We start from the raw sequence: 26,202 nt of genomic DNA, 5'->3' as shown, positions 1-26,202 counted from the left end.
CGGATTTAACGCCGAGTGCATTGGGAGTGCTCTAAAGTAGCCTCAAAAGTTCTATTCGTTTACCTATAAAAAAATGGAAATTGAGTCCAACTCAAATTTATTCATATAAAAGTGACAAATATTACTGCACTACAGTACATAATTTAATAAAGAGATATTAGCCTCTAATATCATGAAATTTTAAAAAAATTGGATTTTTTCTACGAACTTTAAACTTGACAAATAATAACACGAACTTTACCCGAGTGTGTTATTTCCCACCAACGAAAAAATTCCGGCTATATTGGACTAAAGTCTAAAGAGCACTTTTGGAGGGTGTACTTCAAGAAAAAAAATCAAAGATTGAAGAACTTGAAGCTCTCGAAGTTGTTGTCGAGAAATTAGGAAAAAAAAAATATGTATCATAACATTATTTGCCATAATTTTTTTATCGGTGGTAAATAACAAACTCGGGTAAAGTTCGTGATATTATTTGCCAACTTTAAAATACATGGCAAAAAACTCAATTTTTTTAAAGTTCCATAATATCAGGTCCAATATCTCGTTAATAAATCATCCCTTTATAGAGCTCCTGTGATAGATTTATATATAACGAAATTTATAGTTTTTATTTGTATTTCCAAGTGATATTAATGTTATCATTTGGGCCTATTAATTAGTCTATTACTAATACTAACCGCAATAGCACCACCGCGGCGGTCTATTGCAAGCCCCGTATGCACCGTGGCGGTGCATCCATAGCCGAGGACCCGGCTGCGCCGGGTGGGAGGACGGCGGTGGCATGGTGGAGCCGCGACGGCTATTGTAAGCCAAGAGACAGTTGCGGCGCTCAAATCGATTTTTTAAATTCTTTAATTTTTATCTATAAAATACATATTTCCAATTCATTTTTTTTCATTACATTCCAATCTCAAATCCACAATTTATTTTTGTCCAATTAATTTTGTTCTAGTGCAATTTAAATATATCAACAATTAAAAAAATGTGAGGCGTAGTTGTGGCGTGGCTGGACAAGTTTTGTGTGGCTGAGGCATGACTGTAATAACTAGGCGGACAAATTTTTTCGTGGCTGAGGCGTGGCTGTTTCATGATTGTGGACACCGTGAAACAAGGTTTGATACACAATTGCACTGACTTTTTTACAATAAATGGGGTTGATATTACCCAAGAGTGAAATGATGGAGAGTGTTAGAGTGTCTACAATAAGGCCGTCGCGGCGGTCTATTGCAGGGGACGGAGGGCGCCGAGGCGATGGAGGAAGAGCCGCGCATGCGGCGGTGTGGTGGCAGAGGTGGGGTTGACGGGGCGGTGCCGTGATGACTACCGTTCTAATTTATTATTATTATTATTATTATTATTTTATTAATTTATAATGTGATAAATAATGTGATTTTATTTTGTGGTGGTGATGATGTGGCAAAAGAGTTTTTTTTTACTGTGATGGTGTGGCGGAAAAGTTTTTTGTGGCTTTGGTGTGACTGTTCCGCCTAGACACTCTTAAGTTGGATTAGTTTCATAAACTATTACTCTAAACAATGATATTGTATTAAATTGGTTATTTAACAGCATACTTATTTCACAGGAGTAATACTTTAGGTTTAATTCAATTTTTTTATTTAATTATATTACATGTGGGAATTAAAACAACCACATAGATTTTCCCTTAAATCATTAGAAAGAATAATTTGCCAAAGGAAAATTGATTTTCCGATTACCGAATCATCATCACCAGCTTCTCATTGGCGAAAGTTCATTTGAGAAGCGGGGAGGTTTTGCAGAATTGAGATTTTTCATTTTGCAAATTATTCCTTTGTTGCATTTGTCCAGTGATGTGGAAAGTAATGAGTATGATTCAAGGGATAATATGTGGCTGTTTTAATTGCCATATAGAATATAATTAAGTAATTTTTTTGAAATAAACCTCAAGTAATAATGCAATACTATAAAATTAAGTGCTTAACTTGAAACAAATTACTTAAAATTTAATTTCCTCCGTCTCCTAAAAATAAGAACTTTTGAACGATACAAATTGTAATGCAAAATTCGTAAAGTAAAAGAAATTAAATAGAAAGATAAAATGTGATAGTGAAAAATGAGTCACACTAAAGAAATATGTTTCTCTAAGTGGAAAATTTCTATTTTAAGAATATGAACCGTAAAAATAATAATAATAATAAGAGTAACTAATTTAATATAAATATCATACTTTAGTATAACTATTTATTAAATTAACCTTTGTAAATCCTATAAATTGAAAAAAGTCTTTTGTAAAATTTCTTATGTTACATCACATGCTTATGGTCCCACATTTAAATTGAGATGTAAGGAGTACTATATAAATAAAACAAAAACAATATTAACTCGGGCGGGGCTTATGCGCGCCCCTCCTTACTCGGACGTGTGTCCCCCCGTTGGAGATCTTAAGTGTGAGGCACCATTTTTGAACGTAACGAATTTTACAAACCTCATTCCTAGAGATTCAACAATCGTAAAAGCGATACATCAACTATCAAAGTCGAACCATAACCATATCGCGGCGGTGCTTACTCGTCCAACCTTGGCAACCTCGGTTGCAGTTGACGTCGATTGTATGTGTGGCACATAAAAGGTCCTAGATAAAATAATAGAGTACCAAGATACTATAATGTAGGACTAATTATTCCATGATTATTCATCTAGGATTATGTTGTGGGATTGAATCTCATGAACCAAACACACTACATATTTAATCCCGGGATACAATTTTGTAAACTGAACATTCTCTAAATAAAATATAAACATGCATTAGGTTGCACGTATTTATCTAATAAGTTATATATAGAATTTAACAGAAAATAAGATGTAGTATATAATGACAAAACTAACTATGTATGTGAGTTAGGTTAGTGATAAAGTTGTTAAGCCTGATGCCAAAGATTTTAAATTCGAGACCGGCCTTTTAATTTCTATTCATCTTCCTATGAAAAAAGAGAACTAACTCTAAACTCAATCACCCTATTTGAAAAAGAGAAAAACTCTAAACCAATCACCCCATTTGAAATTTGAACGTTAGCCGAACATAGAGTTTGGTGACTACAACTTTAAGTGGACTAAAAAGAAGTAGTTTGCGAATAAACTGAAAAGCACATTTGATTTTTGTAGTTTCCACATGGATTTATAAATACACGTTCCCCCGTGGATTTGACAGCTAAAATGTCGGAGTCCTTCCTCCATTATCACTCAACTCATTGCCTATTTGCCTTTATGCAACTCATGTATCAGCAGAGCAGCACGCATCCCACCACGATGCTCCTCGCCCTCTCATGCTTTATCGTCGTGCTCCCTAGCGTTTGTTGGTCTGGTCTGGCTACGCGGGAGTTGCCACTCTCGCAGCCGCCGTGTTCCCTCATCCTCTATGCCATCTTCGGATTGTTATCGCCCACAAACTAGTAACCAAGGACGATGGTGTGATCCAAATCAAGGATGATGCCGCTGCCGATTGTGTGATCCAAATCAAGGACAATCAAGTGGACTCGTAAACGCTTTCTTACTATTGGATAAAATTAAATTAAATTACTATTTTAATCCTCTCTGTATATTTACGTATTGTTACGTTTTAATGAAAATATAATGGACTATTATATTGGCCCAAATGGATACGCAGAGATATTATATTGGGCCGTACTGGGAAAGGCCCAACTCAAACCGTGCCATATTATTTTTCTTAATTTTTATTTTTATTTTTATTTTTTCTGATTTTCTTTGTTAGTAGTACTCGTATAATTACACCTTACATGCAAAAAGTTTTACAGACGTTTCAATTAAATACAAAATATTTTAAGTTAATAAATACCATACAAAAAGTTTGATTAATGTTACAAATTAGTACATTCTTTCTAAAAGTCATTAACATCGTTACTTTTTCTTATTTTTCATCATTTCGACTCTAAAATTAGCTACAAATATTAGTTGAAAGTTGAATGTGCATTCATTGTTTAATAAAATGCACATATGGCAATGAAGAAGGTATTATTTAGAGAAAAAATATCATATTTTTTAGGGCATAATTTTGGAAAAAAATTAAGAAAAAGTATTAGTGTTAGTGATTTTAGATGGAATATACTAATTCATAATATTAATTAAACTTTTTATATGATACTCCCTCCGTCCCACATTTTTAGTCACAATTAGTTATGACACGGGTTTTAAGGAATTGGTGGAGTGTGTAATTAATGAAGTGAGAGGTGAAGTGTGTAATAAATGAAGTGGGTTGGTAGAAAGTGAGATGAGTTGACTTTTTAGATTTAAAAATGGTGTCTTTTTCTATAAGTTTGGTTGTTTAAATTATGTAAACTTATGGTTATTAATTTTCCAACTTGTTAAATCTTTTTTCTTTACAAACATTTAAGCTATGTCAAAGTTAAAAAAGAAAAAAATTGTTTCACACATTCCACAACCATGTAAATTCGGCCCTAAGCATCTCAACACATTAAAGAGGAACCAAATTCAATTTTCATTAACTCAACCTCCAAATTAAGGAGGGAAAAATTCATTACAAACAATTGGAGGGAAAAATCCAAAATCAAATCTAAGCTAAACTATGCCTATAAGTACATTCACTCCACCGTTACTCCAACAACTTGAACTCCACCTACCAACAAATCAACCAAAAGGTATTTATAGCTAAATTACCCTCTGAAAATTTTCATCATAGGGCCGAGGAGATGGAGCAAGAGATGGAGCAACAGACAGAGCAGGAGCATATGCTCCAGATGGAGCCACATATAGAGCAGGAGCAGTTTCCAGGGGCAGAACCAGAGCAGGGGCCGAGGGGCTGCAAGACTTTGACCAGCCAAGAGAAGAACCATATTGTGCAGTTCCTTCAACAGCAATGCAGAACTGGAGCCCTGCCACATGGTTCATTTCAACTGGCAGCCAACAGATTCAAAGTCCACAGAAGGACAGTGACCCGCATATGGGGGATAGCCAAGTAGCACATTCAAGATGGGAAACCTGTTGTCATGAGGAGCAGAGCATCAGGATATACTAAGAAAACAGGTACAGTAATTTTTTATGAAGATAAGTTCAGAGAATTGACTATTCTTGAGAGATCTTGCTATAGAAAAGTTGCTAGTAAGATGGAAGTGAGCAAGACCACAGTTGGTAGATGGGCAAAGAATAACCTGATAAGGCCACATACAAATGCCATAAAGCCAGCTCTCACTGAAGCAAATAAAATCAGTAGAATGAGATGGTGTCTTAGTCATATTCAGCCAGCCATATATGAAGGGAAGCTTCTTACCATGTAATGCTCAACACAGTTCATATTGATGAGAAATGGTTTTACATGACAAAGGCTTCAGACAGATACTACCTGTTGCCGGATGAGGATGAGCCTTACAGGTCTTGCAAATCAAAAAGATTCATCACAAAAGTGATGTTCATGTGTGCTGTAAGTAGGCCACAGTTTGGCACAGATGGGCAGACCATCTTTGATGGTAAAATAGGTATATTCCCATTCACAGAACAAGTTCCAGCCAAAAGGAAGTCAAAGAATAGGCCAAGAGGGACACTGGAGACCAAGCCTATCCCATCAGTTAACAAGGAAGCAATTAGAGAATGTCTCCTGAATCAGGTATCAATATTTTTCAACTCACATTCCTATCAGACATTTGTAATGTCATCATTTAGCCATTCATTCATTTATTCACACATAATGCACAGATTATTCCAGCAATCAAGGCTAAATGGCCAGCCAATGCAAGCAAGGAGATATATCTAACAAGACAATGCCAAACCTCACCTAAACTCCTCTGACTCACAATTTGAGGCTCTTGCAAGTTCAGATAGATTTAAATTCCATCTAATTAGCCAACCAGCAAACTCCCCAGACACAAATGTATTGGACCTTGGCTTTTTTAGGGCCATATAATCACTACAAGATGATAAAGTAGCCACCAATATAGATCAATTATTGGGTAATGTTTGGAGTTCTTTTGAGGAACTCACACCACAAACTCTGAACAATGTTTTCTTAACATTGCAAAGTTGTTTTAGCAAGATCCTAGAAGTGCATGGGGGCAACAACTACAAGATACCCCACTTAAACAAAGAAAGGCTGAGAAGGACAGTGGGGCTTCCTACATCACTTGAAGTTGAAGAAAATCTGGTAAGGAAAAGTTTAGAGTATCTACTACTCCCTGAGAATGATGTGGGTGTCTCATATGACATAGGACATCTATTCAATGTTTTAGATGTGTAACTAGGCCACTGGGATCAAGGGGTTTACAGTATAAGCATCAAAATAGCTTGGTGTTTAGGATGTAAACTTGTTTTTTGGGTTATAGACTTCATTTTGGATTAGGATTACTAGGCTGCACTATGGGGTATGGTAACTAGGCTTGGTTACAGGGGTAGAAACTGCATTTTGTATGAACTCCAAGTGTAAGGCATGATTGGTGTGTGTTTTGTTTTTGAAAAACCCTAAGCAAAGCTTCAGCATGAGGTTTAAGCCTCCACACCTAATACAGGGGTGGCTTATAATCACACAAACTTCATCACAGAGGAGTAAACATACAATCAGAGCCAACAAACCAACCAAAGACAGCAAATTTGCAAATCAAAGCCTCCAAACCACCAAAGGGGTGGCTTAGTTCACAAAAAACCAACCAATACAAAGCAATCATAGCTTAGCATACAACACTCTCAGAAAAGCTTCATCACAGAGGAGCCATAGAGCAAATCAGAGCCTCCAAACCATCTAAGGGGTGGCTAAGTTCACAACAAATCAACCAATACAGAGCAATCATAGCTTAGCATACAACACTCTCAGAAAAGCTTCATCACAGAGGAGCCACAGAGCAAATCAGAGCTTTCAAACCATCTAAGGGTGGCTTAGTTCACTAAAAAACCAACCAATACAGAGCAATCATAGCTAAGCATACAACACTCTCAGAAAAGCTTCATCACAGAGGAGTAAACATACAATCAGAGCCAACAAACCAACCAATGACAACAAATTTGCAAATCAAAGCCTCCAAACCATCAAAGGGGTGGCTTAGTTCACAAAAAACCAACCAATACAGAGCAATCATAGCTTAGCATACAACACTCTCAGAAAAGCCTCATCACAGAGGAGCCACAGAGCAAATCAGAGCCTCCAAACCATCTAAGGGGTGGCTAAGTTCACAACAAATCAACCAATGCAGTGAATAACACAGATTATTACATGTAATTCATCAGAAAAATTTCATCATGGAGTATCAAACAAACCACCACAGTCAAGGCAACAATAACCCTCAATCAATTCAACTGAAACAGCCTCCAAACCCTACACAGGGGGTGGCTTATAATTGAAAAAATACTCACAGATTAGAGGAGATCTTTCATGCTAGGCAACAAGATCAACAACATTGCTTTTTCATTCTCGGTGTACTCCACCTTTAATGAAGATTGTGGTTGAGGTTCTGATGCGTCAAAGGTGAGTGATGGTTCAGGCGTTTCTGAGTCTGCATAGGGATTGAACGGCGGTGGACGTTCAGGGCCGTCAAAGCCCTCCGACGGAGCCTGCGTTTCAGAGTCTTCATAGGGCTGGAACGGCGGTGAACGTTCAGATCCATGAAAGCCCTCTGACGGAGCCTGCGTTTCAGAGTCTTCATAGGGCTGGAACGGTGGTTGACGTTCAGACACGTCAAAGCCCATGGACGTTGGCTGGGTTTCAGATCCGTCGAAGACCTCAGCCGGTGGGGGAATCTCAGTGTCTTCGACGACCTCAGACCCGTCCACGCCCTCAAATCGTCGTCGATTTCCCGATCGGTGGTAAAAATCTACCGCTCGTTCGATTTCCCACCGTGCAATGACTTCCGGTGGTGTATCAGGGACGATTAGGGTTCCGGGAGGTGTATCGAAAGACGGCAACGATTCAAACTCCGGCAAATCATCCCACTCATCGGCCATGACAAGCGAACAGTGATGGAGTAATCGTCGGATTTAGATCGGCGAATATAGTAGGAGCCGATTAGGGTTCCTTAGATTAGGAATAGAGAGAGACGGGTAGGTGGAGTGAGAGAGAAGTGAAAGTCAAATGGGGGGTTGGGGGAGTTGGGGGTGGGGTTAAGGGATTTTATGTTTTTGATTTATTTTGTGATTTATTTTTGTCCTGATAATGACATTTGAGTGTAATTTTAGTGAATAATGGGGTAAAATTTGATGTTCAAATATGGCAAATTCTAAATATGACTATAAACGTGGAACGGACTTTTATGGCAAAAAGTGACTATAAAACTGGGACGAAGAAAGTATTTGTTAATTTAAAATATTTTATACTCAATTAAAACATCAATTAAAACATCGTGGAAATATTTATTACCCCAAATTCTGATCCGTAGTCGATATTCTTATATGCGTTCGGTTCAATCCGATTCGAATCGCAATTCCTAATTTCCAATCAAAATAATCATCTGATAGATTGGCACAAATTTGTCGAAATTTTGTTGTGAAAAGCAGGTTTAATCGTCGAAAATGCCGAAGAAAATGGGTGTGAACAGCAAAGCCGAAGCAGCTAGGGCACGGAGGAGCGCAACCGAGTCTGAGCGGAAGGAGCGCGTGGAGAAGGAGAAGGAAGAGCAGTACTGGCGGGAAGCCGAGGCAAATAAGCCGAAAGCGGCGAAGAAGCGGGAGGAGGAAGCCGAGAAACGAGCCGAGGCGAACGCGCGGAAAGCCGAGGCGCGCCGATTGGCGGAGCTGGAGGAGAAGGAGCTGGAGAAGAGCCTCACCAAGCCGGATAAGAAGGCGAATAGGGTCGGGGTGCCCCTGCCGAAGGTGACGGAGGCGGAGCTGATCCGTCGGAGGGAGCAGGAGCAGGCGGCGTTGCAGCGTCGCGCGGAGGAGGATAAGAGGAAGCAGAGCCGGACGGCGAAGGAGGAGGAGTACGAAAGGATGGTGAGCGTGGAGAACACCAATCGCGATGATTCGATTATCGAGGCGAGGTCGGTTGATGAAGCGCTTGCGCGGATGACTATTGTGGATAGTTTGCCGGTGGACAAACATCCGGAGAAGAGGCTCAAGGCCTCGTTTAAGGTAGGGTTGATTGGTGAATTCTCTTGATTTGAATGCCGATTTGAATCAGATTTAGAGTGATTCTTATTTTGGCCGGATTAGCATGATTGATTTGTGGTTTTTTTTATTTGTATGATTATTCGAATTGGAATTAGACTTAAGAGTTAGAATTCTGAATTCAGCCGAATTAACTGCTTTAGATATGTGATTTGAATGGAAATAAGGTAATTATGTTCTTTTTCTGAGTGGTGTTTGAGGGGAATTGGTTGTTTGAGCTAATATAAGCTCATATTGCATTGTTACAGCAATATGTGGTTTTTGAAGTTGATCATAGCCTACTGAGTTGAGCTATTCTTTGTTTACGTTTTGATGTGTTGTTTATGTCTGCAGGCTTTTGAAGAAGCTGAGCTCCCAAAGTTGAAAGCGGAGAAGCCGGGTCTAACGCACACTCAATACAAGGATATGATTTGGAAACTCTGGAAGAAATCTCCTGACAACCCTCTTAACCAGGTGAAAACCAATTTTACTTGAAAATGAGATTGCAATAATTGCAAGATTTATACGCATGTTATCTTTAGCTAGATTTCTATTGCATGTGGATGAGAACAAGTTATTAGGAATGTTAACTGTAAATTTGTAATTGAATGATTCTAGTTGTTTTGGGTGGAATTGTCATGGTCAGTTAATTATTTAATTATATGCCAAATCCTTGTTCTGATGTTATGTTTATTCTCATGAAGTTTATCCTTGTTAAAGTTAAATGTATTCTCATGTTTGAATGTGGTTAGACAAATAAATGATTAAAAGTTGCCTTGAGTAATGAGTGTGTAATGATAAATTTGAAATGCTTTCGTGATTAAACACAGTGATTTTGTTTCACTACTTGAATCACAAGCCTGAACAAACCGTTTTAAGAAATTGTATTTTTGCTGCTGTGTGTATTATATTACACAACTTTGGATAAGATGCTTCATCTGAACAAATTAGTTTTGGAGTTACAATTGGAGTATTGCCTTCAATAAAGGAAAGTTCTTAGATGAAAAATTGTTGTATCATGTATTGGGATTTCTTTTATCTTATTGCATTGGTTGGCTTGTCATGAAGAACAGAAAAATCCCACTTATGTGTTGAGTGCCTAAATAGTAAATACGGTGTCTTTTTTCGAGCCTTTGTGTTACCCTAGATGTTAATGCTAAATAAAATTACTGCAACTTACTCTTGCTCGATCTGAATGTGCAGGTAGCTGAGAAGGCGTAGGCGTGTCTTTTCATTAGAAGCCCAATGAGTTTTCTCTGGGACTTGTGCAAATAAGCTGATGTTTCATATCTGTGTGAGTATGTTGATGACTATGCGAGACAGCTTGGGCCGCCTCCACCTCCTCCACCAAATTTGCAGTGTTCCATCTCAGCTCGATGCAGTAGATTGAGATAATAAAGCGAACTATGTAAAAACCATTTTAAATACAACCATGTATGTTTATGTGAATGCATCCCAATTGACCTCTTGCTTTACAGAATTTGTCTGCGTGGTTTATTTGTAAAATTAGCTACTTCTCTTGAAAGAGATTGTCTGTTTGTATCTACTACTACATCAACTTGCATTTCCACTTCCTGTGTGTGTGTGTGTGTGAGAGAGAGAGAGAGAGAGAGAGAGAGAGAGTTAAGTGATACAGTTTTCACAGTTATGCGGATGCTGTGCCTGTGCAGATGCAATTATTTCAGCATTATGTGAAAACTGTTGTGTATACAACCAATTGAACTCAGCCCCAAAGGTCGAGATCAATAAATAAGTTTGCTGTTGTGGTCTTGCCTCATCCTTTGATCCCTTCCACTGGTGCTCCTCTAACGTGCTTGTATCATGTCGTGTTGGGTAGTGTCGTGAAGAGAGCTTCGAAACAATGTGGTTTTGGGTGTTTGGGCTGGATCATTAATGAAAGTCCCCTGTCGTTTGGCTATCAAGGACAACAATAATGGTCGTGCCTAACAATAATGGAGGAATCTAGAGAAGAAGACGGTGTTTGCATGCTAATTTATTTAATTTCACTACAGAAGTTATGATTTATTCAATTTCAGTGAAGGCAGTTAGCTGCATTACTTGTTTTTTATGTTATCAATTTCCAGCCAGACATCACACTAAATGCTTAAACCAACAGCAAATTTAAGCATAGGGTCCACAGTTATCAATATCAGCTCTCCCTAATTTGAAAAATCTCACAGCAGTTTGGCAGATTTTCAAGCCTAGTCTAGAGCTGAAGTGATATTTCCTGCAATGGGATGGTTGTTTTTAGCAGAAATATCGACTGCGTGTTATGGATGGAAACTTGAGAATGACTCGAGGGATTCTGGGGCGGCTCGGGAGCAAGTCAGTGAGCAGAAGAAGAAGAATCATTGTTGGCTTGAAATCTGATACTTGCAGTAGACAAGTTTTGTTGAGGTTGCTCCAGTTGGTCGTTGTGCGTGGGGACAGCGTGCTTGCAGTTCATGTTCAGCAGCACCAAGATGATGCCTTTGATGCCAATACATTCCACATGTATGAAGATATCTGCAAATCAAAGCAGGTTGGAATCTTTTCTTTGCTTCTTGTTCATAGTGAAAGTTTTAGACATATTTGTTTGATTCATTTTATGTTGTAATAAGGTGGATTTTGAAGTCAAGATTTGTAGTGGAAGCTGCTATATAGCAGAGCTAGCACACCAAGTTAGAGTAACATTTGCAACTATCCTTGCTGTTGGATGCAGCAGCGGCTGGTAATTTTCTTACTCTCCACCACCACCAACTCAACCACCCAAACCACACTACGTTCTAACGGTTTTATTTAAGCAGCCCGGAAAGTACAACTGTTGCCAAATGCCTGAAAGCTTTGCCTCCTACGTGCAAGCTTCTGATAATGGGCAGTGGAGGGAAAGTCATATTACAACAGATGGGGACCTCACAGCAAGGATCCAGCTCCAGAGTTTGTCGAACATTTGTGTCGTCTTTATCAGAATCCAGCAGCTCCGATCCACATATGTCCAGGCCTCAAGTCAGGAAATCTTGGTCCATGCCATCCTCATCAACAGCACCTTCAACTTCAGAGCAATCCCAGAGTGGAAATTTGTCTCCAACATTGTTCCAAAGATCGGTCATTGTGGAAATGAGAGGCCGTGACAGGTGCTTCACGTACAAAGAACTCAAGCATGCTACGGGAAGTTTTGGTGCTGATATGTTGATTGGGGAAGGTCCAAACAGTCGGCTCTATAAGGGGGTTCTTGGAAACGGCCAGGCAGTGACAGTGAAGGTTCTCGGAGACTCGGGCTCCCATGAGGCTGAAGAAGTTTTTCTTCGAGAAGAGGAGGTTTTGAGTGGCTTGAATCATGAAAACATAGTTCAAATCCTTGGATATTGTAACTGTAAAGAAATGCGTGCAGTCGTTTACAGCTTAAGCGATTCAAGCCTCAAGCAAAAGCTTGACCAGTTGAAATGGTGTGAGAGAATGCAAGTTGCACTTGGTGTGGCTAAGGCGTTGGAGTACCTTCATTCATGCCATCCTTCGATTATACATACTGATATCAACTCATCAAATATCCTCCTTCAAGAAGATGGAAGGCCACTAGTAAGATTTACAGTATACTTGAACATTGTGATATTTCTTTTTTAAGACTAAAGTTTCTTCAAAACAAAAGGGAAAAGTTCTCTATAGTTTATCTTTGTAAGTACTTTGGTTTTGGTTTTCCAGCTGTCTGATTTTGGAGCTGCAATAGTCAATCTGTCGTCAGCCAGTCGATCCACTACATACAGAAGGCCGGCTCATGTAGTCGAGACGTTCAGATACTTAGCCCCGGAGTACATAATGTATGGCAAAGTTGATGAGAAGGTAGATGTGTATGCTTATGGGATTTTGCTGTTGGAACTGATAACTGGGAAAGAAGCTACTAGAACAAATCAAGCATCAAATGAAGCAAGTCTAATTCTTTGGGTAATTAAATTGAATTTTGAGCCAACATGTTCAATTTTTTTTATCACCTTATCAAGACTGCTGACGAAAATTACAGGCAAGGTCTCTGCTGACATGTGGTGTATACGAACGCCTTATTGATCCCAGCCTAAACGAAGAGTACAATGATGATGAGATGAAAGCCATGATGATCGTAGCACGCCTGTGTCTCTTGCATTCGTCTTCTAGGAGGCCAACAATGAAGATGGTACATCATCTGCTCTTTTGATCATGTTAGTAGAACAGCGCCCATTACAAAAGAAATCGGAAAATTTTAATGAGCTACTTCTGTTTCTTGGCAGATCCTAGAATTCCTCGCAGAGCCAAATCACGTGTTAGATATCCAGAAAAGGAGTGGGGATCTTCTCGTGCAAATGGATCCCGGGAATGAGAGGGACTTAAGCAGGCATGCCCAGTAGGGTTCTGGTGATGTAGCCTATAGATGATGAACTCTAGTTTCTCTTTTCGATTTCAAGTGCATATGTATGAGTGTACTGATTCATTCAGTTTTTGTCGTACTATGCTGTATCTTCTGTTGTGTCGTGAAATATGATGTCTGTTTTCTGTCGAGCAATACGAATTTTAGCACGTTGTAGACGACATATTTCTCTTGCTAGTATTAGGACTAAAAAGAATGAAAGATTACATACATATGTAACATTTTCTTACATTACATAACTTATTTTGAAGATGTACAGAGAAAACTACTCGATTGTGAATTCAAGAATTGATACACTACACAACATGAAACATGATAATTAAAGAATGGAATATTTCAAACTTATATAGCTTTTTCTTACATGACTTATTTTGAAGAAATACAAAGAATGAGACTGTGAGTAGGTGCATTTTGAAGCTATACTTTTAAGGTTATACAAGTGGCATTACTATGTACTAGCTTCTGCCGGCAGCTCTCCCACAGAGAAGGGCGTTGGAAGGAATGAGATACTCGTCTCTGGTGGACTTGACCGGTGTATAGACACGGAGATAAAACTGCTGTCCGAGGTACTGTCGAGCCCAGTACTCAGACCTAAGGTTCCACATTCCTACATTGTCTAGTGCAACATAGATTGCTGTCCAAGACTTGGGATAAACCTGCGTTGAAACAGTTCCAAATATATAAGTCCCATATGCTAAAATGCAAAATCTTGTAAGGTAAAAATACAATGAAACAGTACAAACAAGTCCAAACAGGGAATCGAATAGATTACAAATGCAATGAGATAGGTTAAGTAAGACTATGATTTCACTCAATTAGATGAATGTTTATGTAACAAATAACCTTAGTTTATAGTACTAAAAATGGCACATTATGAATCTGGATTATAGAATATTCTAACCTGTATTGTAGAGCGGAAAACAGCATCTTGAAGATTGTACTGTTTCTTGCTATCTGGTGTCCAAGAACCTGCATCCATCCTGCAAAAAATGTGCAAAAATAAATGAGAATCTCCTTTTTCATAGTGTAATTGATCTTAAGTTAAATAAATGTGGCAAAAGAAATGAGATGAGTTAATAGGGAGCTTACCCTACTACAAAGAAAGAGTATCCATCAAGATGCCAGCTCTGCAAGATGTTTTCTCTGTTCTCAAACACAATCTCAACAAAGGCTCTGTAGTCAGCTCCCATCACTGCCGTGTCGTTGCGGATGTCTCGCGAGACGGGAGGGGAGTCCGGGATGCTCCCGACGCGGAACACCCCGTCGATGTTGAAGTAGTCCGCCAGCTTGAGGGGCGTGTCGGCTGCCACAAAAGACACGCCGTTCACAGCATAGCGCTGCTTGCCGTTGAGCAAGCCGGGTGTGTTGCCTACCCTAATAGTCCTCGATACGTTGATTTGGCCGTAGTGGTATGATCCTTGCGGATTCGGCCTCGGTCCACTCGCCGTCAGATTAGTCCTGTTAGAAAGGGCGGACGCAGAAAAATATATTGTAAATTTTGGTTGTAGTTAAAAAAAATAGCACCCATATGTATGACCTGATGGAACGGGCCTGGTTGAGGGACCATTGAACGTCTTCAGGGGCGGGGGGAAGAGGGCCGGAGGCAGGGGTTCGGGAGGTGGAGTAGTGGAGGACGGCGGTGGAGGTGAGGACGGGGGAGGAGAAGCGGGTGGAGACGGCAATGTGGTAGTCTTGAGGGGGCTGGTCGGCGGTGACGAGGACGGAGTAGGACTGGCCTACGTGGACGTCCAGCGAGGACAGCATGGTCTGCACTGTGTGCGTGCCTTCCACTTCAACCAGCTTCATGCTGTGCCCTTGGATTCTGAAATTCAGTGAGTTTCTCAATCCCACATTTGATATTCTCAGCCTGTATGTTTTCCCTGCATAATTAATAAAAAGTCTTGTTTAGGAGTAATATCTCAATTTATTATTTTAGGACGTCTCCAATTTAAAACTCAAACTTACTTAATATGTAAAACTCAATTTAGGCGTACCTTGTTCGAGCGTAAACTTTGTGTTGTTTCCAGCGTTCCCATTGATGAGAAGGGCGTCTGGGAAAGCGAGCATTTTCCCAGAGTCTAGAACCGACTGCAACACCTGCCATTTTGGAGGATGGAAGTTAAGTAATTGCAACTCCAAATACAAGAATGCATGATGCAAAATATTAAGATTATGAGACCTTGTGGTTGGCTTTGTACCAATCGCCGATAAGGATCGTGTAGTCGGCGTGGGGTTCGGGGAAGGGGACGGGGATTCTGGGGCGGCTGAGGATGCGGATGGCGCCAAATCCACCGGCGGCTTTGTGGAAAGCGAGAGATGGGAAGTAGTAGAAGCTGCCGATTTGATCTTTCATTTGCATTGTGTAGGTGAAGTTCTTGCCCGGAGGGATCGGACATGTTGTCCCGTATACTCCGTCTTGGAACGAGTTCTTCCGTTGCTGGACCCCACTCCTGACTCCACAGTAGGAATATCACAAGGTGTGCAATTGTAATTAACATTATTTCAAAATTATTTATTTTATTTAATTGACTTTAGTTTGGGGATCAGTGTAACGTGCATGCATTTTAAGTTTATTTTTATAGTGAAAATCTTTCAAGTGTGTGTGATCATCAAATAAGCACGACCAAGCTAAAAATGCAGTTGGTTAGACTTAATTGTGATAAAAGCAAATTAATTTTATGTACGGAGTAGTTTTTACTTTATGTATATTAAGAGGTCTATATTAATACATGTAACGCGCAGCCCTTAATTATATTTTAGCAAACTTAGAGAGAGAGATGCCTATATTAGTACTATATATTAAAAGCATTAAGACTTAGATTGTGACAAAGCACATTCTTTACGTAACGCGCAGTCCTACAAAGGTTAACTATAAATTAATAATTTATGCAACTTGCATGCCTAATTAGACAGCCCACTTTCACACTTGAGAGTAATTATTGATATTAAATTAAAGGCGTGCTGTTGAAATAATCAATTTAAATTGCATATAACAAACGGACTACATTATACTTACAATTTATTCCACGTTATGTGTATCACGATTGCTATAAAAATAGTTTTAATTTATAAAGATTAAAACTAAAAAAAAATATTTTATTAAATTGTTACTAACTTACCATGAGAGGAGGAATGGCTCTGGCAAATTGTTGAAAACGTTGATTATAATGTTATCGTTTGTGACTGAATAGATATCAGGTCCTGGAAATTGCCCATTTATCAAAATCCCCTGAAAATGAAAAATTTAAATAAAAGTTAAATATTTATATCCGCACATATGAATACATGCATAAACAGTTTATTTCACCCTTTCTCGAATAGTCATGCAATGGCACACTAGTGCAATATTTAGCGACCACATATAACCATTTTTCAAATGGAGCACGACATCATGCGTAATAACGACGATATATTTTTCATTTTTTAGATAAAGGCAGGTCTATATGTGCAGTTCGCATGATAATACACGACACGAACATAAAAGAGGTGATTTTTTGACAAAAATAAGATCAAAGCAATGTACAAGATATTGTTATGCATAAATGTAGATATATACACACCTGTTGTCGAACACCTAAAGGGTAAATGTCACCGTAAGTGATGTTCCAAGTGAAGAATCTGTAAGGATCCTCGGCTCTCACGCCTCCGACCACACACAGAATCAAAACCAGGATATGCAACATTTTTTACAAGGACTTGTTTACAATCGTAATGAATGAATGAAGGAACCAAAGTTGAGGGTTGTGAGGTTGGATTTGTGAAGGGTTGATATAAATAGGAGGATGAGAAAGAAGTTAAATTATGAATGGAGATGAACTGGAAACAGAATGGCATTAGTAGACGAGTTGAAAATGTAATGTGTGTGAAATCAACAAACAAAAGGCGTCAAGAAATAGATAGCGTAGCGGTGGGTTTAGACCACCAAAACCCATACCCCACGTCCCAATTGTACAAATACCTTTGCACAACGTACAATAGTTTATTGCATAGCTATACCTCCCGTGTTGGATTATTTCATTTCTAATTCCACGCACCATAACGAAATCTACAATGCCAAAAACAATAATATTTTAGTAAATACACATTAATTAATAATCTTAATTAATGTCAAGATATGAATACACCTTTTAGTATTAGTTTTGGTAATTATAGATCGAATTCCTAGTTTCGAAAATGGTGTGACGTGATCAAGATTCACTTTCTTTTTCAGACATTATAATTTGGCATGTGAATATTATGCATCGAAACAATTTAATCATATACGTTTAATATCTCAATTGAATTAATTACCAAAACTCATTATTGAACGCGAATTGTAATGTAAAGAGTTGACTAAGATGATATGGTATCGTACGCGTCAAAGTCACATGTATCAGTGTGAAATCAATATGTAATTTCCATTTGTTTATTTAGTATTTATTTTGATTTTCCTAATTGTTATATATATTTGGGCTTATAGCTGGAAATCTAGCGCGTCCGTGATCATAGACGGGGCACACGGAATTTGCATGTGGATTTTATCTAAATTTGTTAGGCTTTTACAGTTATAAGTTTGTAGCTTTTGTTGGTTTCCCAACTTTTTATTTATAGTCATTTGGTTATGGGAGTGTTTAACATATACTATTACTCAACTTATATTTCAGATTCAACAGAATTCAGATTTAAAACATTATCCAATCACATATATTGCACATAAAATAAAATGACAAATATGTTACTCGAATATCTGGACACATCTACACTAGAAGTGAAGCGATTTCACAGGAGACTTCTCATTTTAATTTTATGTGTGATATTTTTTAAAATATTGTTACATTTTATTTTATTTCATTAGGGGGTTTCGTGCACTCCTATGATAGGGGCTCTTGATTTTTTTGTACATATGTGCATTGTATATAATCCTGAAAAAATATGTTGGAGTATATTTTAGAATCGTAAGTCAGTTGCATTTTATCCCAAAATGTCCTATCAGTGTGTAGATAATGAACAAGAAATAATTAAATTTCCACTATCTATATATATTTTGATCTATTGAATCACAAGTACAAGATTTGTTTTCACTTTAATCCTATTTTATAGTATTCCCTCCCTCTCTAATAATTCGTCACCATATAATATGACACAAGTTTTAAGAAATATAATAAAATTTGGTTTGAAAAAGTTAGTGGAAGTAGGTCCTATTTTTATATACTCTCTCTGTCCATGATTAAATGCATAATTGACCGGTACGTAATTTAGGAAATTGTTTGACTTTATGTAGTAAAGTGGATACAAAAGTTAGTGGAATGTGTGACCTACTTTTATATATTGGTTTTATATTAAAATGTGAGTAGAATGAGTTAGTAGATTATAAGGTCCACTTACCAAATATGATAAAAATGAAATGAGACATTCATTGACGGATATATGAAAAAGAAAAAAATGAGACATTTATTGGCGGACGGATGATTTAGTAGAATGCGAGGTCTACTACCAAATATGATACTCCCTCTATCCCACAAGAATATACACTTTCTAATTTTGAAACTCTTTACTCTCAGGTGGTACTCATTCTCCACTAAAAATACTTTTATTACTTTTTCTCTCTACTTCTCTCTTGTTTTACCCATTTTACGTTAAAATTTGTGTCAAACCCAAAATGCATATTCTTTATAGAAAGATGGAGTAATAGAAAGTGGTTTGAAAATGTTAATGAATACTGCTAGTTCTACCTACTACTATATAATAGTTTTATATTAAAATGTGAGTTAGTGGAATATGGGATTTACTACCAAAGTGAAAATGAGTTTTAAGAAATATAGTAAAAAGTTAATGGAATTTATGTCCTATTTTTATATATTAGTTTTATAGTATTAAAATGTGAGTGAGACAAAGTTAGTGGAATGTAACACTACCAAAATTGATAAAAAGTAAAAGGCGACAAATTTTTGGAGACGGACGAAAATAGAAATAAATGACAAATTTTTAGGGACGGAGGGAGTATTATATTTTGATCTAATGAATCACCTCTCAATTTAATTTTGATATAAGATTTGTTTTCGCTTTGACCCTAGGAGTATTATTTTATGTTGTAGAGGAAAATTAATAATTTCATGTATTAATAAATAGTGAGACCACCCTAAAAATAAATATAAAAATACTAGTAAGATTATACTATTGTTTATTGGACAGAATGGTAGTAGTAAAATATAATCAATCAGCAGTGAGACGATTGGGATTTGGGGTTACGCGTTTGACAACTTGTACATTGATAAGATATACTACTATTATATTCTTAATTTGACTTGTATTTCAACTTGCATTTTATAATTATCATGGAGGTTATATCTCAATTAATATATGTATATAATATAAGCTGAAGCATGGAAGTATGGAACTTTCTTAAATCTCGGTGGCTATATATCTTATGCTTTGTCCAGTTTTTTTGCTGACTTTTCTTTCCATTTAAAATACTCTATGAACATTTGTATTTGTACGTTTTCGTATCTTAATTATAGCACCTCCAACCATTGCACTAAACTCAAATCTATTTTAGCATAAATTTCATATTAAATATTAATTTTATTCTAATCATTTCCGTTAAATTCAAACTTAAAAAAATATTCTCTATATTATGCATGTCTTTCTTACTCACAAAATTTGAAAAACTTTTAGATTTTGGTTTAATGTAAACCTAAAGATAGGTATTTTTTTCTCAGAAAATGAAAATAGAATTGATTTTTGAGTACTATTGGAACTAAATATCTATCTCATTTTAGATGTTAGTGTATCCTTGGAGTTCACTTAAACATTTAATTGACGTGATGAATGTATATAATTAAAACATTTATCATCATGGGATTGACATGGAAATCAATTAATATTTGAATAATTTTTAGAAACAAAAAACTGCAATTTAAATATATTATTTTAAGTTGCAAGTCCACCTAAATATTCGGTTCATTATACTTATTCAAGTTAATTATGTGCTTTCTCGTAAAATGATTTCTCACTACACTTAAATTACTAATTTAAGTATACCAAAAAACCAATCCCAAATTTACGGCTTATAATAAAAAGTGCGAGTAACATAAGATAAATGGAGTATAAAAATACATTTCGAATATTTGATTCTCAATTTTAAAGGAGAAAATTTTAAAATAGTTGAATAATACATGAAACTATACCCAACATGTTTACGTAATAAACATATAATAATATTCTCTCCGTCTGCGAACAGAAGTCTCTTTTATCCATTTTAGTTTGTCCACGAATAGAAGTCTCGATTCACTTTTACTATAAATAGTAATAGGGTCTCATATTCCACTAACTATTTCCACTCATATTTCATGTAAAACTAATACGGAGTATATACAAGTGAGACTCATATTCCACTAACTTCTTTTCACCCATATTCTTAACAATTTTTAAAATCTGTGTTGTCATGAACTAAGACTCATAATGGCGGACGGATAGAGCATAAGGTAACACGATAATTGCATGATTCGAAGTTCCAGACACCTAAATCCAAATTCCAAATGTAGGCCATAAATTCAAAAGTTTTGAATAACAAAATAAAGAAAAAGAGTTGTTCTCAAGTCCATAAAGTGGCACATCACTAAACTAATCTGCAAATGTAAAGCGACCAATCTCCCAAGTTCCACGTATTTAATCTGTGTTTCTCTATAATGACTTTTATTTTAATCTTTGATAAACAAATATTTTATTGAATGTTATAGAGTACATCATTATCAAATAATTTTGAATAGAAAATGAATATTATGATGTTAAAATCGTAATATTTGATAACTATTCTAATAAATAAAACATGGGATAGTATTTAAATATGTTATTTGAATCACAAACGAATACTGGGCCAAACAAGTGCGTATATCTTTACTCCACCTAGTTCTACAACTGTCTTAGCAGTTAGCCCAATGCATGTGTATACATTTTTACTCTTACACTTCGAATCACAAACATTTACTACTTAATTTTTTCTTCTATAGACCGATAGTTATAATTAAATGAATGAATTATCTGAAACTAACACAAATAACCTATTTAGAGCAGTTCCCTGCGGAAAGCTAATGTCTTGCCTCCATTTTCCGGTGTGCAGGTAAGAAATTTGAAATGACGCTATTAAAAACTTACTAAACATAATTTAGTCTGTAATACGTTTCTTCTTGTCTAACATATTAATAGTTTGAGTCACTGTGGAGATATATGAGAAACCGTTATTGATCGTTAATTTAACGGGAAAAAATTGACTCTTGCATCTTTGTTGGTTTTGTCGTAATTCGTTTATTCAATTATAATTATGAATAATTAAATATGTTTTTATTAAAAAAATTATAGTATTCAAATACCTCTATTTTGGGCCTCATCGCTCTCCTATGGGCCGATTAATCAAGTTAAGCCCAATAATACGAAAACAAGAAACGTAGTTTTGTGGTGGATTTTTATTTCACTCTCTCAAAGGGATCAGCCTCAAAAAAATTCGATTCGCGCGTGTATCTTTTTCTCTCTTTACTCCATGTAATTTGTTATGTGAAATTAAGCTTAGAAATCGAGGGAGCTTTAAAATGAGAATACCTTTTAAAATACCACCATATCACCATTTATAGTTAATCATTTGTACCCGTGGATGAATAATCGGCTGCCATGTGACAATTATAAAAAATGCTCAAGGGTAAAGTTTCTTGGCCATCAATATCCAATACACTAGATAGTAATTTACAACAATTTTTTCTCAGCCATTAATATCCAATACGCTAGAAATTGTTGTTTAGCGTTTAGGCTATTACTGTGTAGCGTTTATAATATTACAGGATACGTAGTGTAACAGTGTCACTTTAAGAGTTGTTGTCATTTTAAAACAAACCTAGAAACCATATTAATTAAAAAATAGAAAAAGTTGCAGGAGTAACATTTTATTTAATCATTTGCAAACCATTTTCCGTAGCCCCAGTAAAAGTGAGTATGGTAAAATAAACAGAGTGCGGCTTACGGTTTAGAAACCATATTAAAAAAAAAATGTTGTTTATAATATTTTAGTTTTGTTAAAAATATTCAGGTAGTCGTTTTGCAAACCATTCCCGCAGCCCCAGAATTAAAGAACAAAGTAATTAAATAAGCATAAGCGACTTAATACACTAATCAGCTATTAGAACACAGAATCCCTAATCATTAACCATATGCACAATAAGCTGCTTATTTGTTATGTTATCATTAATGAATTTTGATGATAAATTTTTATATGTATAGTATACTCCTATTTCAGAAAAAAATGGAATCTAGCTCAAAAGCCGTATTTTCGTGGATAATAAAATTATAGCTCCACTTTTTAACGCACTTTTTAATCTTTTGGTCGCAGATGTCTTTAAACTTTCACAATGCCCGATAACGTTGGGCGCCTCACGGTATCTGACATTCAGAACCCCATCCACAGACCACCCACACCATGTAAGAAATTTATTAGGGTACTAGTCATGCATAACTACTCCCCTTCCTTGTTGCTTATCAAACTACAATTAGGAATTATTCATGCACGATTGGTCGGGTGATCGTCCCTATTGCACTGCCTCAGCCGATCTCCCGCCCGCTCTACGCGTCGGGCGTGTCAGGTCGGTAGGTCATGCTGATTGACATTGCATAAATGCATGACTGCAATTAGGCAGTTGGCATACGTAGATGCGACAGTTATCTTCGACGAGTATCTCCACGTCACTGACACAACTGGAGGCGAGTGTCTAAAGAAGTTGTGCAAGCCGCAAGGTAGTTGTGGGTGCTTTCGGCAACACTTATTCGCGAAAGCCGAATGTTGTTGATTGCAAGTCCCTGCTTATTTGCGCGATAGGACGCACAAATTTCCTAGATTGTTGGGGAGCATAGATTGTATGCACTGTGCGTGGAACAATTGTCTGACCACGTGGAGAAGCCAGTTCACAAGTAAGTACAAACGCATGCACTCGACGATGGTCCTCGAAGCCATCGTTGACCAACGACTCTAGATCCGACATTCTTACTTCGGTGGTTGGGTCAAACAACGATATCAACGTCCTAAACTCATCGCATCTCTTCAACTAGCGCTACAAGGGTAAAGGCCCAACCATCGATTTCACTGTCAACGACCATCCGTATCGTATGGGGTATTACTTAGCTGAAGGCTTATATATATTTGAAGTGGCCCATATTTCAAAAGACGGTCATTTGCCCAACGGATCCGAAGTGAATTCTATTTGCTCAAAGAGAGATAACATTTATTCCCTCTGTCCACAAAAAATAGGGCAATTGGTGTATGACACAGGTTTTAATGTAACATTGGTAAAGTAAGAGATAAGAGAAAAAAGTAAGAGAAAAGAAGAAAAAGTAAGTGAGAAGTAATGTTAGTGGAATGATGTGTATGGTTATTATTTGTTGAAAACTTTCTATAAATGAATGTAGTTTATTTTTTGTAGACGGCCAAAAATGGTAAATGTGTCCTATTTTTTGTGGATGGAGGGAGTATAACATTTCCACATGTTTAAAATTAGGTGTCAAATCATTACATATTTAGCCAAAAATACTATGGATGAAATAACTGCGAAAATTACAAACTTCTCGTGGAATGAATTACTCTCTTCGTCCCACAATAAGAGTCATGTTTAGCCATTTCGGTCCGTCCAACAATGCGAGTCCTATTTCATTTTTTATCGTAAATGATAAGTAGGCTCAATATTCCACCAACTTATTTCATTCACATTTTATTACTTCCTCTGTTCCATAGAAATGAAGACGTTTCTTTTCGGCACGGAGATTAAGAAAATTGTGTTAGCTATCAATAACGCAGGTGGGCCGGGCCGCAAATCGCGAGTCTCGGCCCGAGAACAGCATTGGAGCACCGTGCGTCCCGGCCCGGGACAGTCCCGAGGACGCAGTTGCGTCCCGGGGCCGCTCCCGAGTCACGTCCCGGCCGGTGTTATGCGTGCCCGTGCCGCAGCGGATGCGGCCCGTCCCGACGTTAATTGCGTTCGGGCCGGGCCGCAAGTCCCCACGAAATTTCAATTTTTTATTTATTTATTTTTTGTTTTTCTATTTATACACTATATTTGCTCATTTTTTGCAACTCTTCCACACAAACTCTCACTCTCAATCCTCTAGCATTTCAAGACTTTTTGAGTTCTATGGATTGGTTTAACAGCGACCAACGCCAGATGGACGATTTCGTGAACTCCCAGAACTGGCAAGTGCCGCCGACACCCGATCCAAATGCAACGCCTAGTCCCGGGCTGCCTACCAATGTGGACATGGAATCGCCAGTTAGCACTGATGAGTACAATATCAGCGATATGGAGCCAGCTCCACAGAGGGGCAAGGGCAAGGTTGCCGATGAGGATGGGCCGAAGAAGTACAGCCCGCAGGAGACAATGTGGCTAGCCAAGAACTATGTCGACGTCTCCAAGGACACTGTGATCGGCAACCAGCAAAGCGGCAAAGCGTTCTGGCAGCGGATTGCGGATAAGTACAACGCTGGTCGACCCGAAGGCTCGTTTGAGCGTACCTACGTGAAGCTACGCAGGCATTGGGGTCGGGTGCAGAAGGAGATTAACAAGTGGAATGGCAAGTGGACTAACGTAGTCCGGATGTGGCCGAGCGGGCACAACGAGATGGACCTTGTGGACAAGGCCAAGGCAGATTACTTCGCTGACGGGAAGAAGCACTTCAAGTACTTCAACGTTTGGAAGCTTGTCGAGAAGAGCCCGAAGTACACTGGTGGGGCTGAAGCGGCGGCGAAGAGAACCAAAGTCGCCGCCGGACACTACACTTCGAGCGGAGGAGGTCCGCCAATCGACCTCAACGTGACAAACGATGACTTCTTCCTCTCATCTCCTGGTACTGTAAGCCGTTCGATAGGCACAAAGGTGGCAAAGAGGAAAGCAAAGGGGAAGGCAACTGCGAGCTACTCCGCTATGCCGCCGCCGCCACCCAATCCTTCATTGGACAAGATATCAGACTCTATGTCGGATATGAGTACTACGTTGCGGATGGGCCAGCTGACGGAGTTGACATCGAGGGATACCTCGAGAATGTCGGAGTACGAGCTCGAATTGCACCGTGAGATGATCGAATACCTTCGCGCACAAATGAAGAAAAAGTAGTTCTTTTTTCTAGGATTTGTAATTTTCTTTTTTCTAGGTTTGGTAATTTTCTTTCTCTAGTATTGGTAATTTTTTTTTTCTAGGATTTGTAATTTTCATTTCCTATTTTCTGACTGAACAATGAATTTTCCCGGTTTTAATTGTTCAACGTATTCTATTTTACGATTAAAATATGTTGTGAAATGAATAGTTGTGGCCTGAGTTGTGGCCCGAGTTGTGGCCTGCGGTGTTAATGGAGTTGTGGCCTGAAACCCCTAATTTGAGGGAATGATGACGTGGAGGGGATTTGCGGCCCAAATCCGGGTCAGGGTTAAGGATGCTCTTAGATGAGTTAAGTAAAAAGAGAATAAAGTGAAAAATGAAAAAGGTAGAGAGATAAAGAGAGAAAAAAGTAAGAGATAGTAAAGTAGGTGTGGAAAAATGTGTTGACTTTTACTAAAAAGAGAAATGACTCTATTACTATGGAACGTACTAAAATGACAAAATGACTCTATTACTACTATGGAACGGAGGGAATATAAAACTAATATTCCCTCCGTTCCATAGTAATGGAGGCGTTTTTTTCGGCACGAAGATTAAGAAAATTTGTGTTAGGTGAATTAAGTAAAGAGATAGTAAAGTGGAAAATGAAAAAGG

The 26,202-nt window shown here is 37.8% G+C and overlaps 3 protein-coding genes across 3 annotated transcripts; 2 read left to right on the top strand and 1 right to left on the bottom strand.

The window, feature by feature from the left end:
* The first annotated feature begins 8,351 nt into the window (after positions 1–8,351).
* On the top strand, positions 8,352–10,642 carry LOC125187407 (coiled-coil protein). The gene is made up of 3 exons (XM_048083995.2): positions 8,352–9,057; positions 9,427–9,546; positions 10,276–10,642. Exons 1-3 carry the CDS (start codon positions 8,500–8,502, stop codon positions 10,291–10,293), a joined length of 696 nt encoding a protein of 231 aa, XP_047939952.1. The 5' UTR covers positions 8,352–8,499; the 3' UTR covers positions 10,294–10,642.
* Positions 10,643–10,777: 135 nt separating this feature from the next.
* On the top strand, positions 10,778–13,578 carry LOC125187405 (protein CYTOSOLIC ABA RECEPTOR KINASE 9-like). Its single transcript, XM_048083992.2, has 6 exons — positions 10,778–11,593; positions 11,673–11,782; positions 11,859–12,627; positions 12,751–12,990; positions 13,067–13,216; positions 13,311–13,578. The coding sequence occupies exons 1-6, from the start codon at positions 11,345–11,347 to the stop codon at positions 13,425–13,427; spliced, it is 1,635 nt and encodes a 544-aa protein (XP_047939949.1). The 5' UTR covers positions 10,778–11,344; the 3' UTR covers positions 13,428–13,578.
* A 188-nt stretch (positions 13,579–13,766) lies between these two features.
* Positions 13,767–17,289, bottom strand: LOC125187406 (L-ascorbate oxidase homolog). Its single transcript, XM_048083994.2, has 8 exons — positions 17,008–17,289; positions 16,567–16,676; positions 15,627–15,897; positions 15,442–15,544; positions 14,985–15,327; positions 14,537–14,905; positions 14,349–14,427; positions 13,767–14,103 (listed from the first exon to the last, which is right to left on the bottom strand). Exons 1-8 carry the CDS (start codon positions 17,128–17,130, stop codon positions 13,903–13,905), a joined length of 1,599 nt encoding a protein of 532 aa, XP_047939951.1. The 5' UTR covers positions 17,131–17,289; the 3' UTR covers positions 13,767–13,902.
* Between the last annotated feature and the right edge of the window lie 8,913 nt (positions 17,290–26,202).

This window comes from Salvia hispanica, chromosome 5 (genome assembly GCF_029641045.1).
Source record: "Salvia hispanica isolate PSC_SH4W2 chromosome 5, Shi_PSC_v1, whole genome shotgun sequence".
In the NCBI taxonomy this organism is placed as follows: domain Eukaryota; kingdom Viridiplantae; phylum Streptophyta; class Magnoliopsida; order Lamiales; family Lamiaceae; genus Salvia; species Salvia hispanica.
The sequence above is the reverse complement of the archived record's forward strand: the minus strand, read 5'-3'. Positions and strand labels throughout refer to the sequence as shown.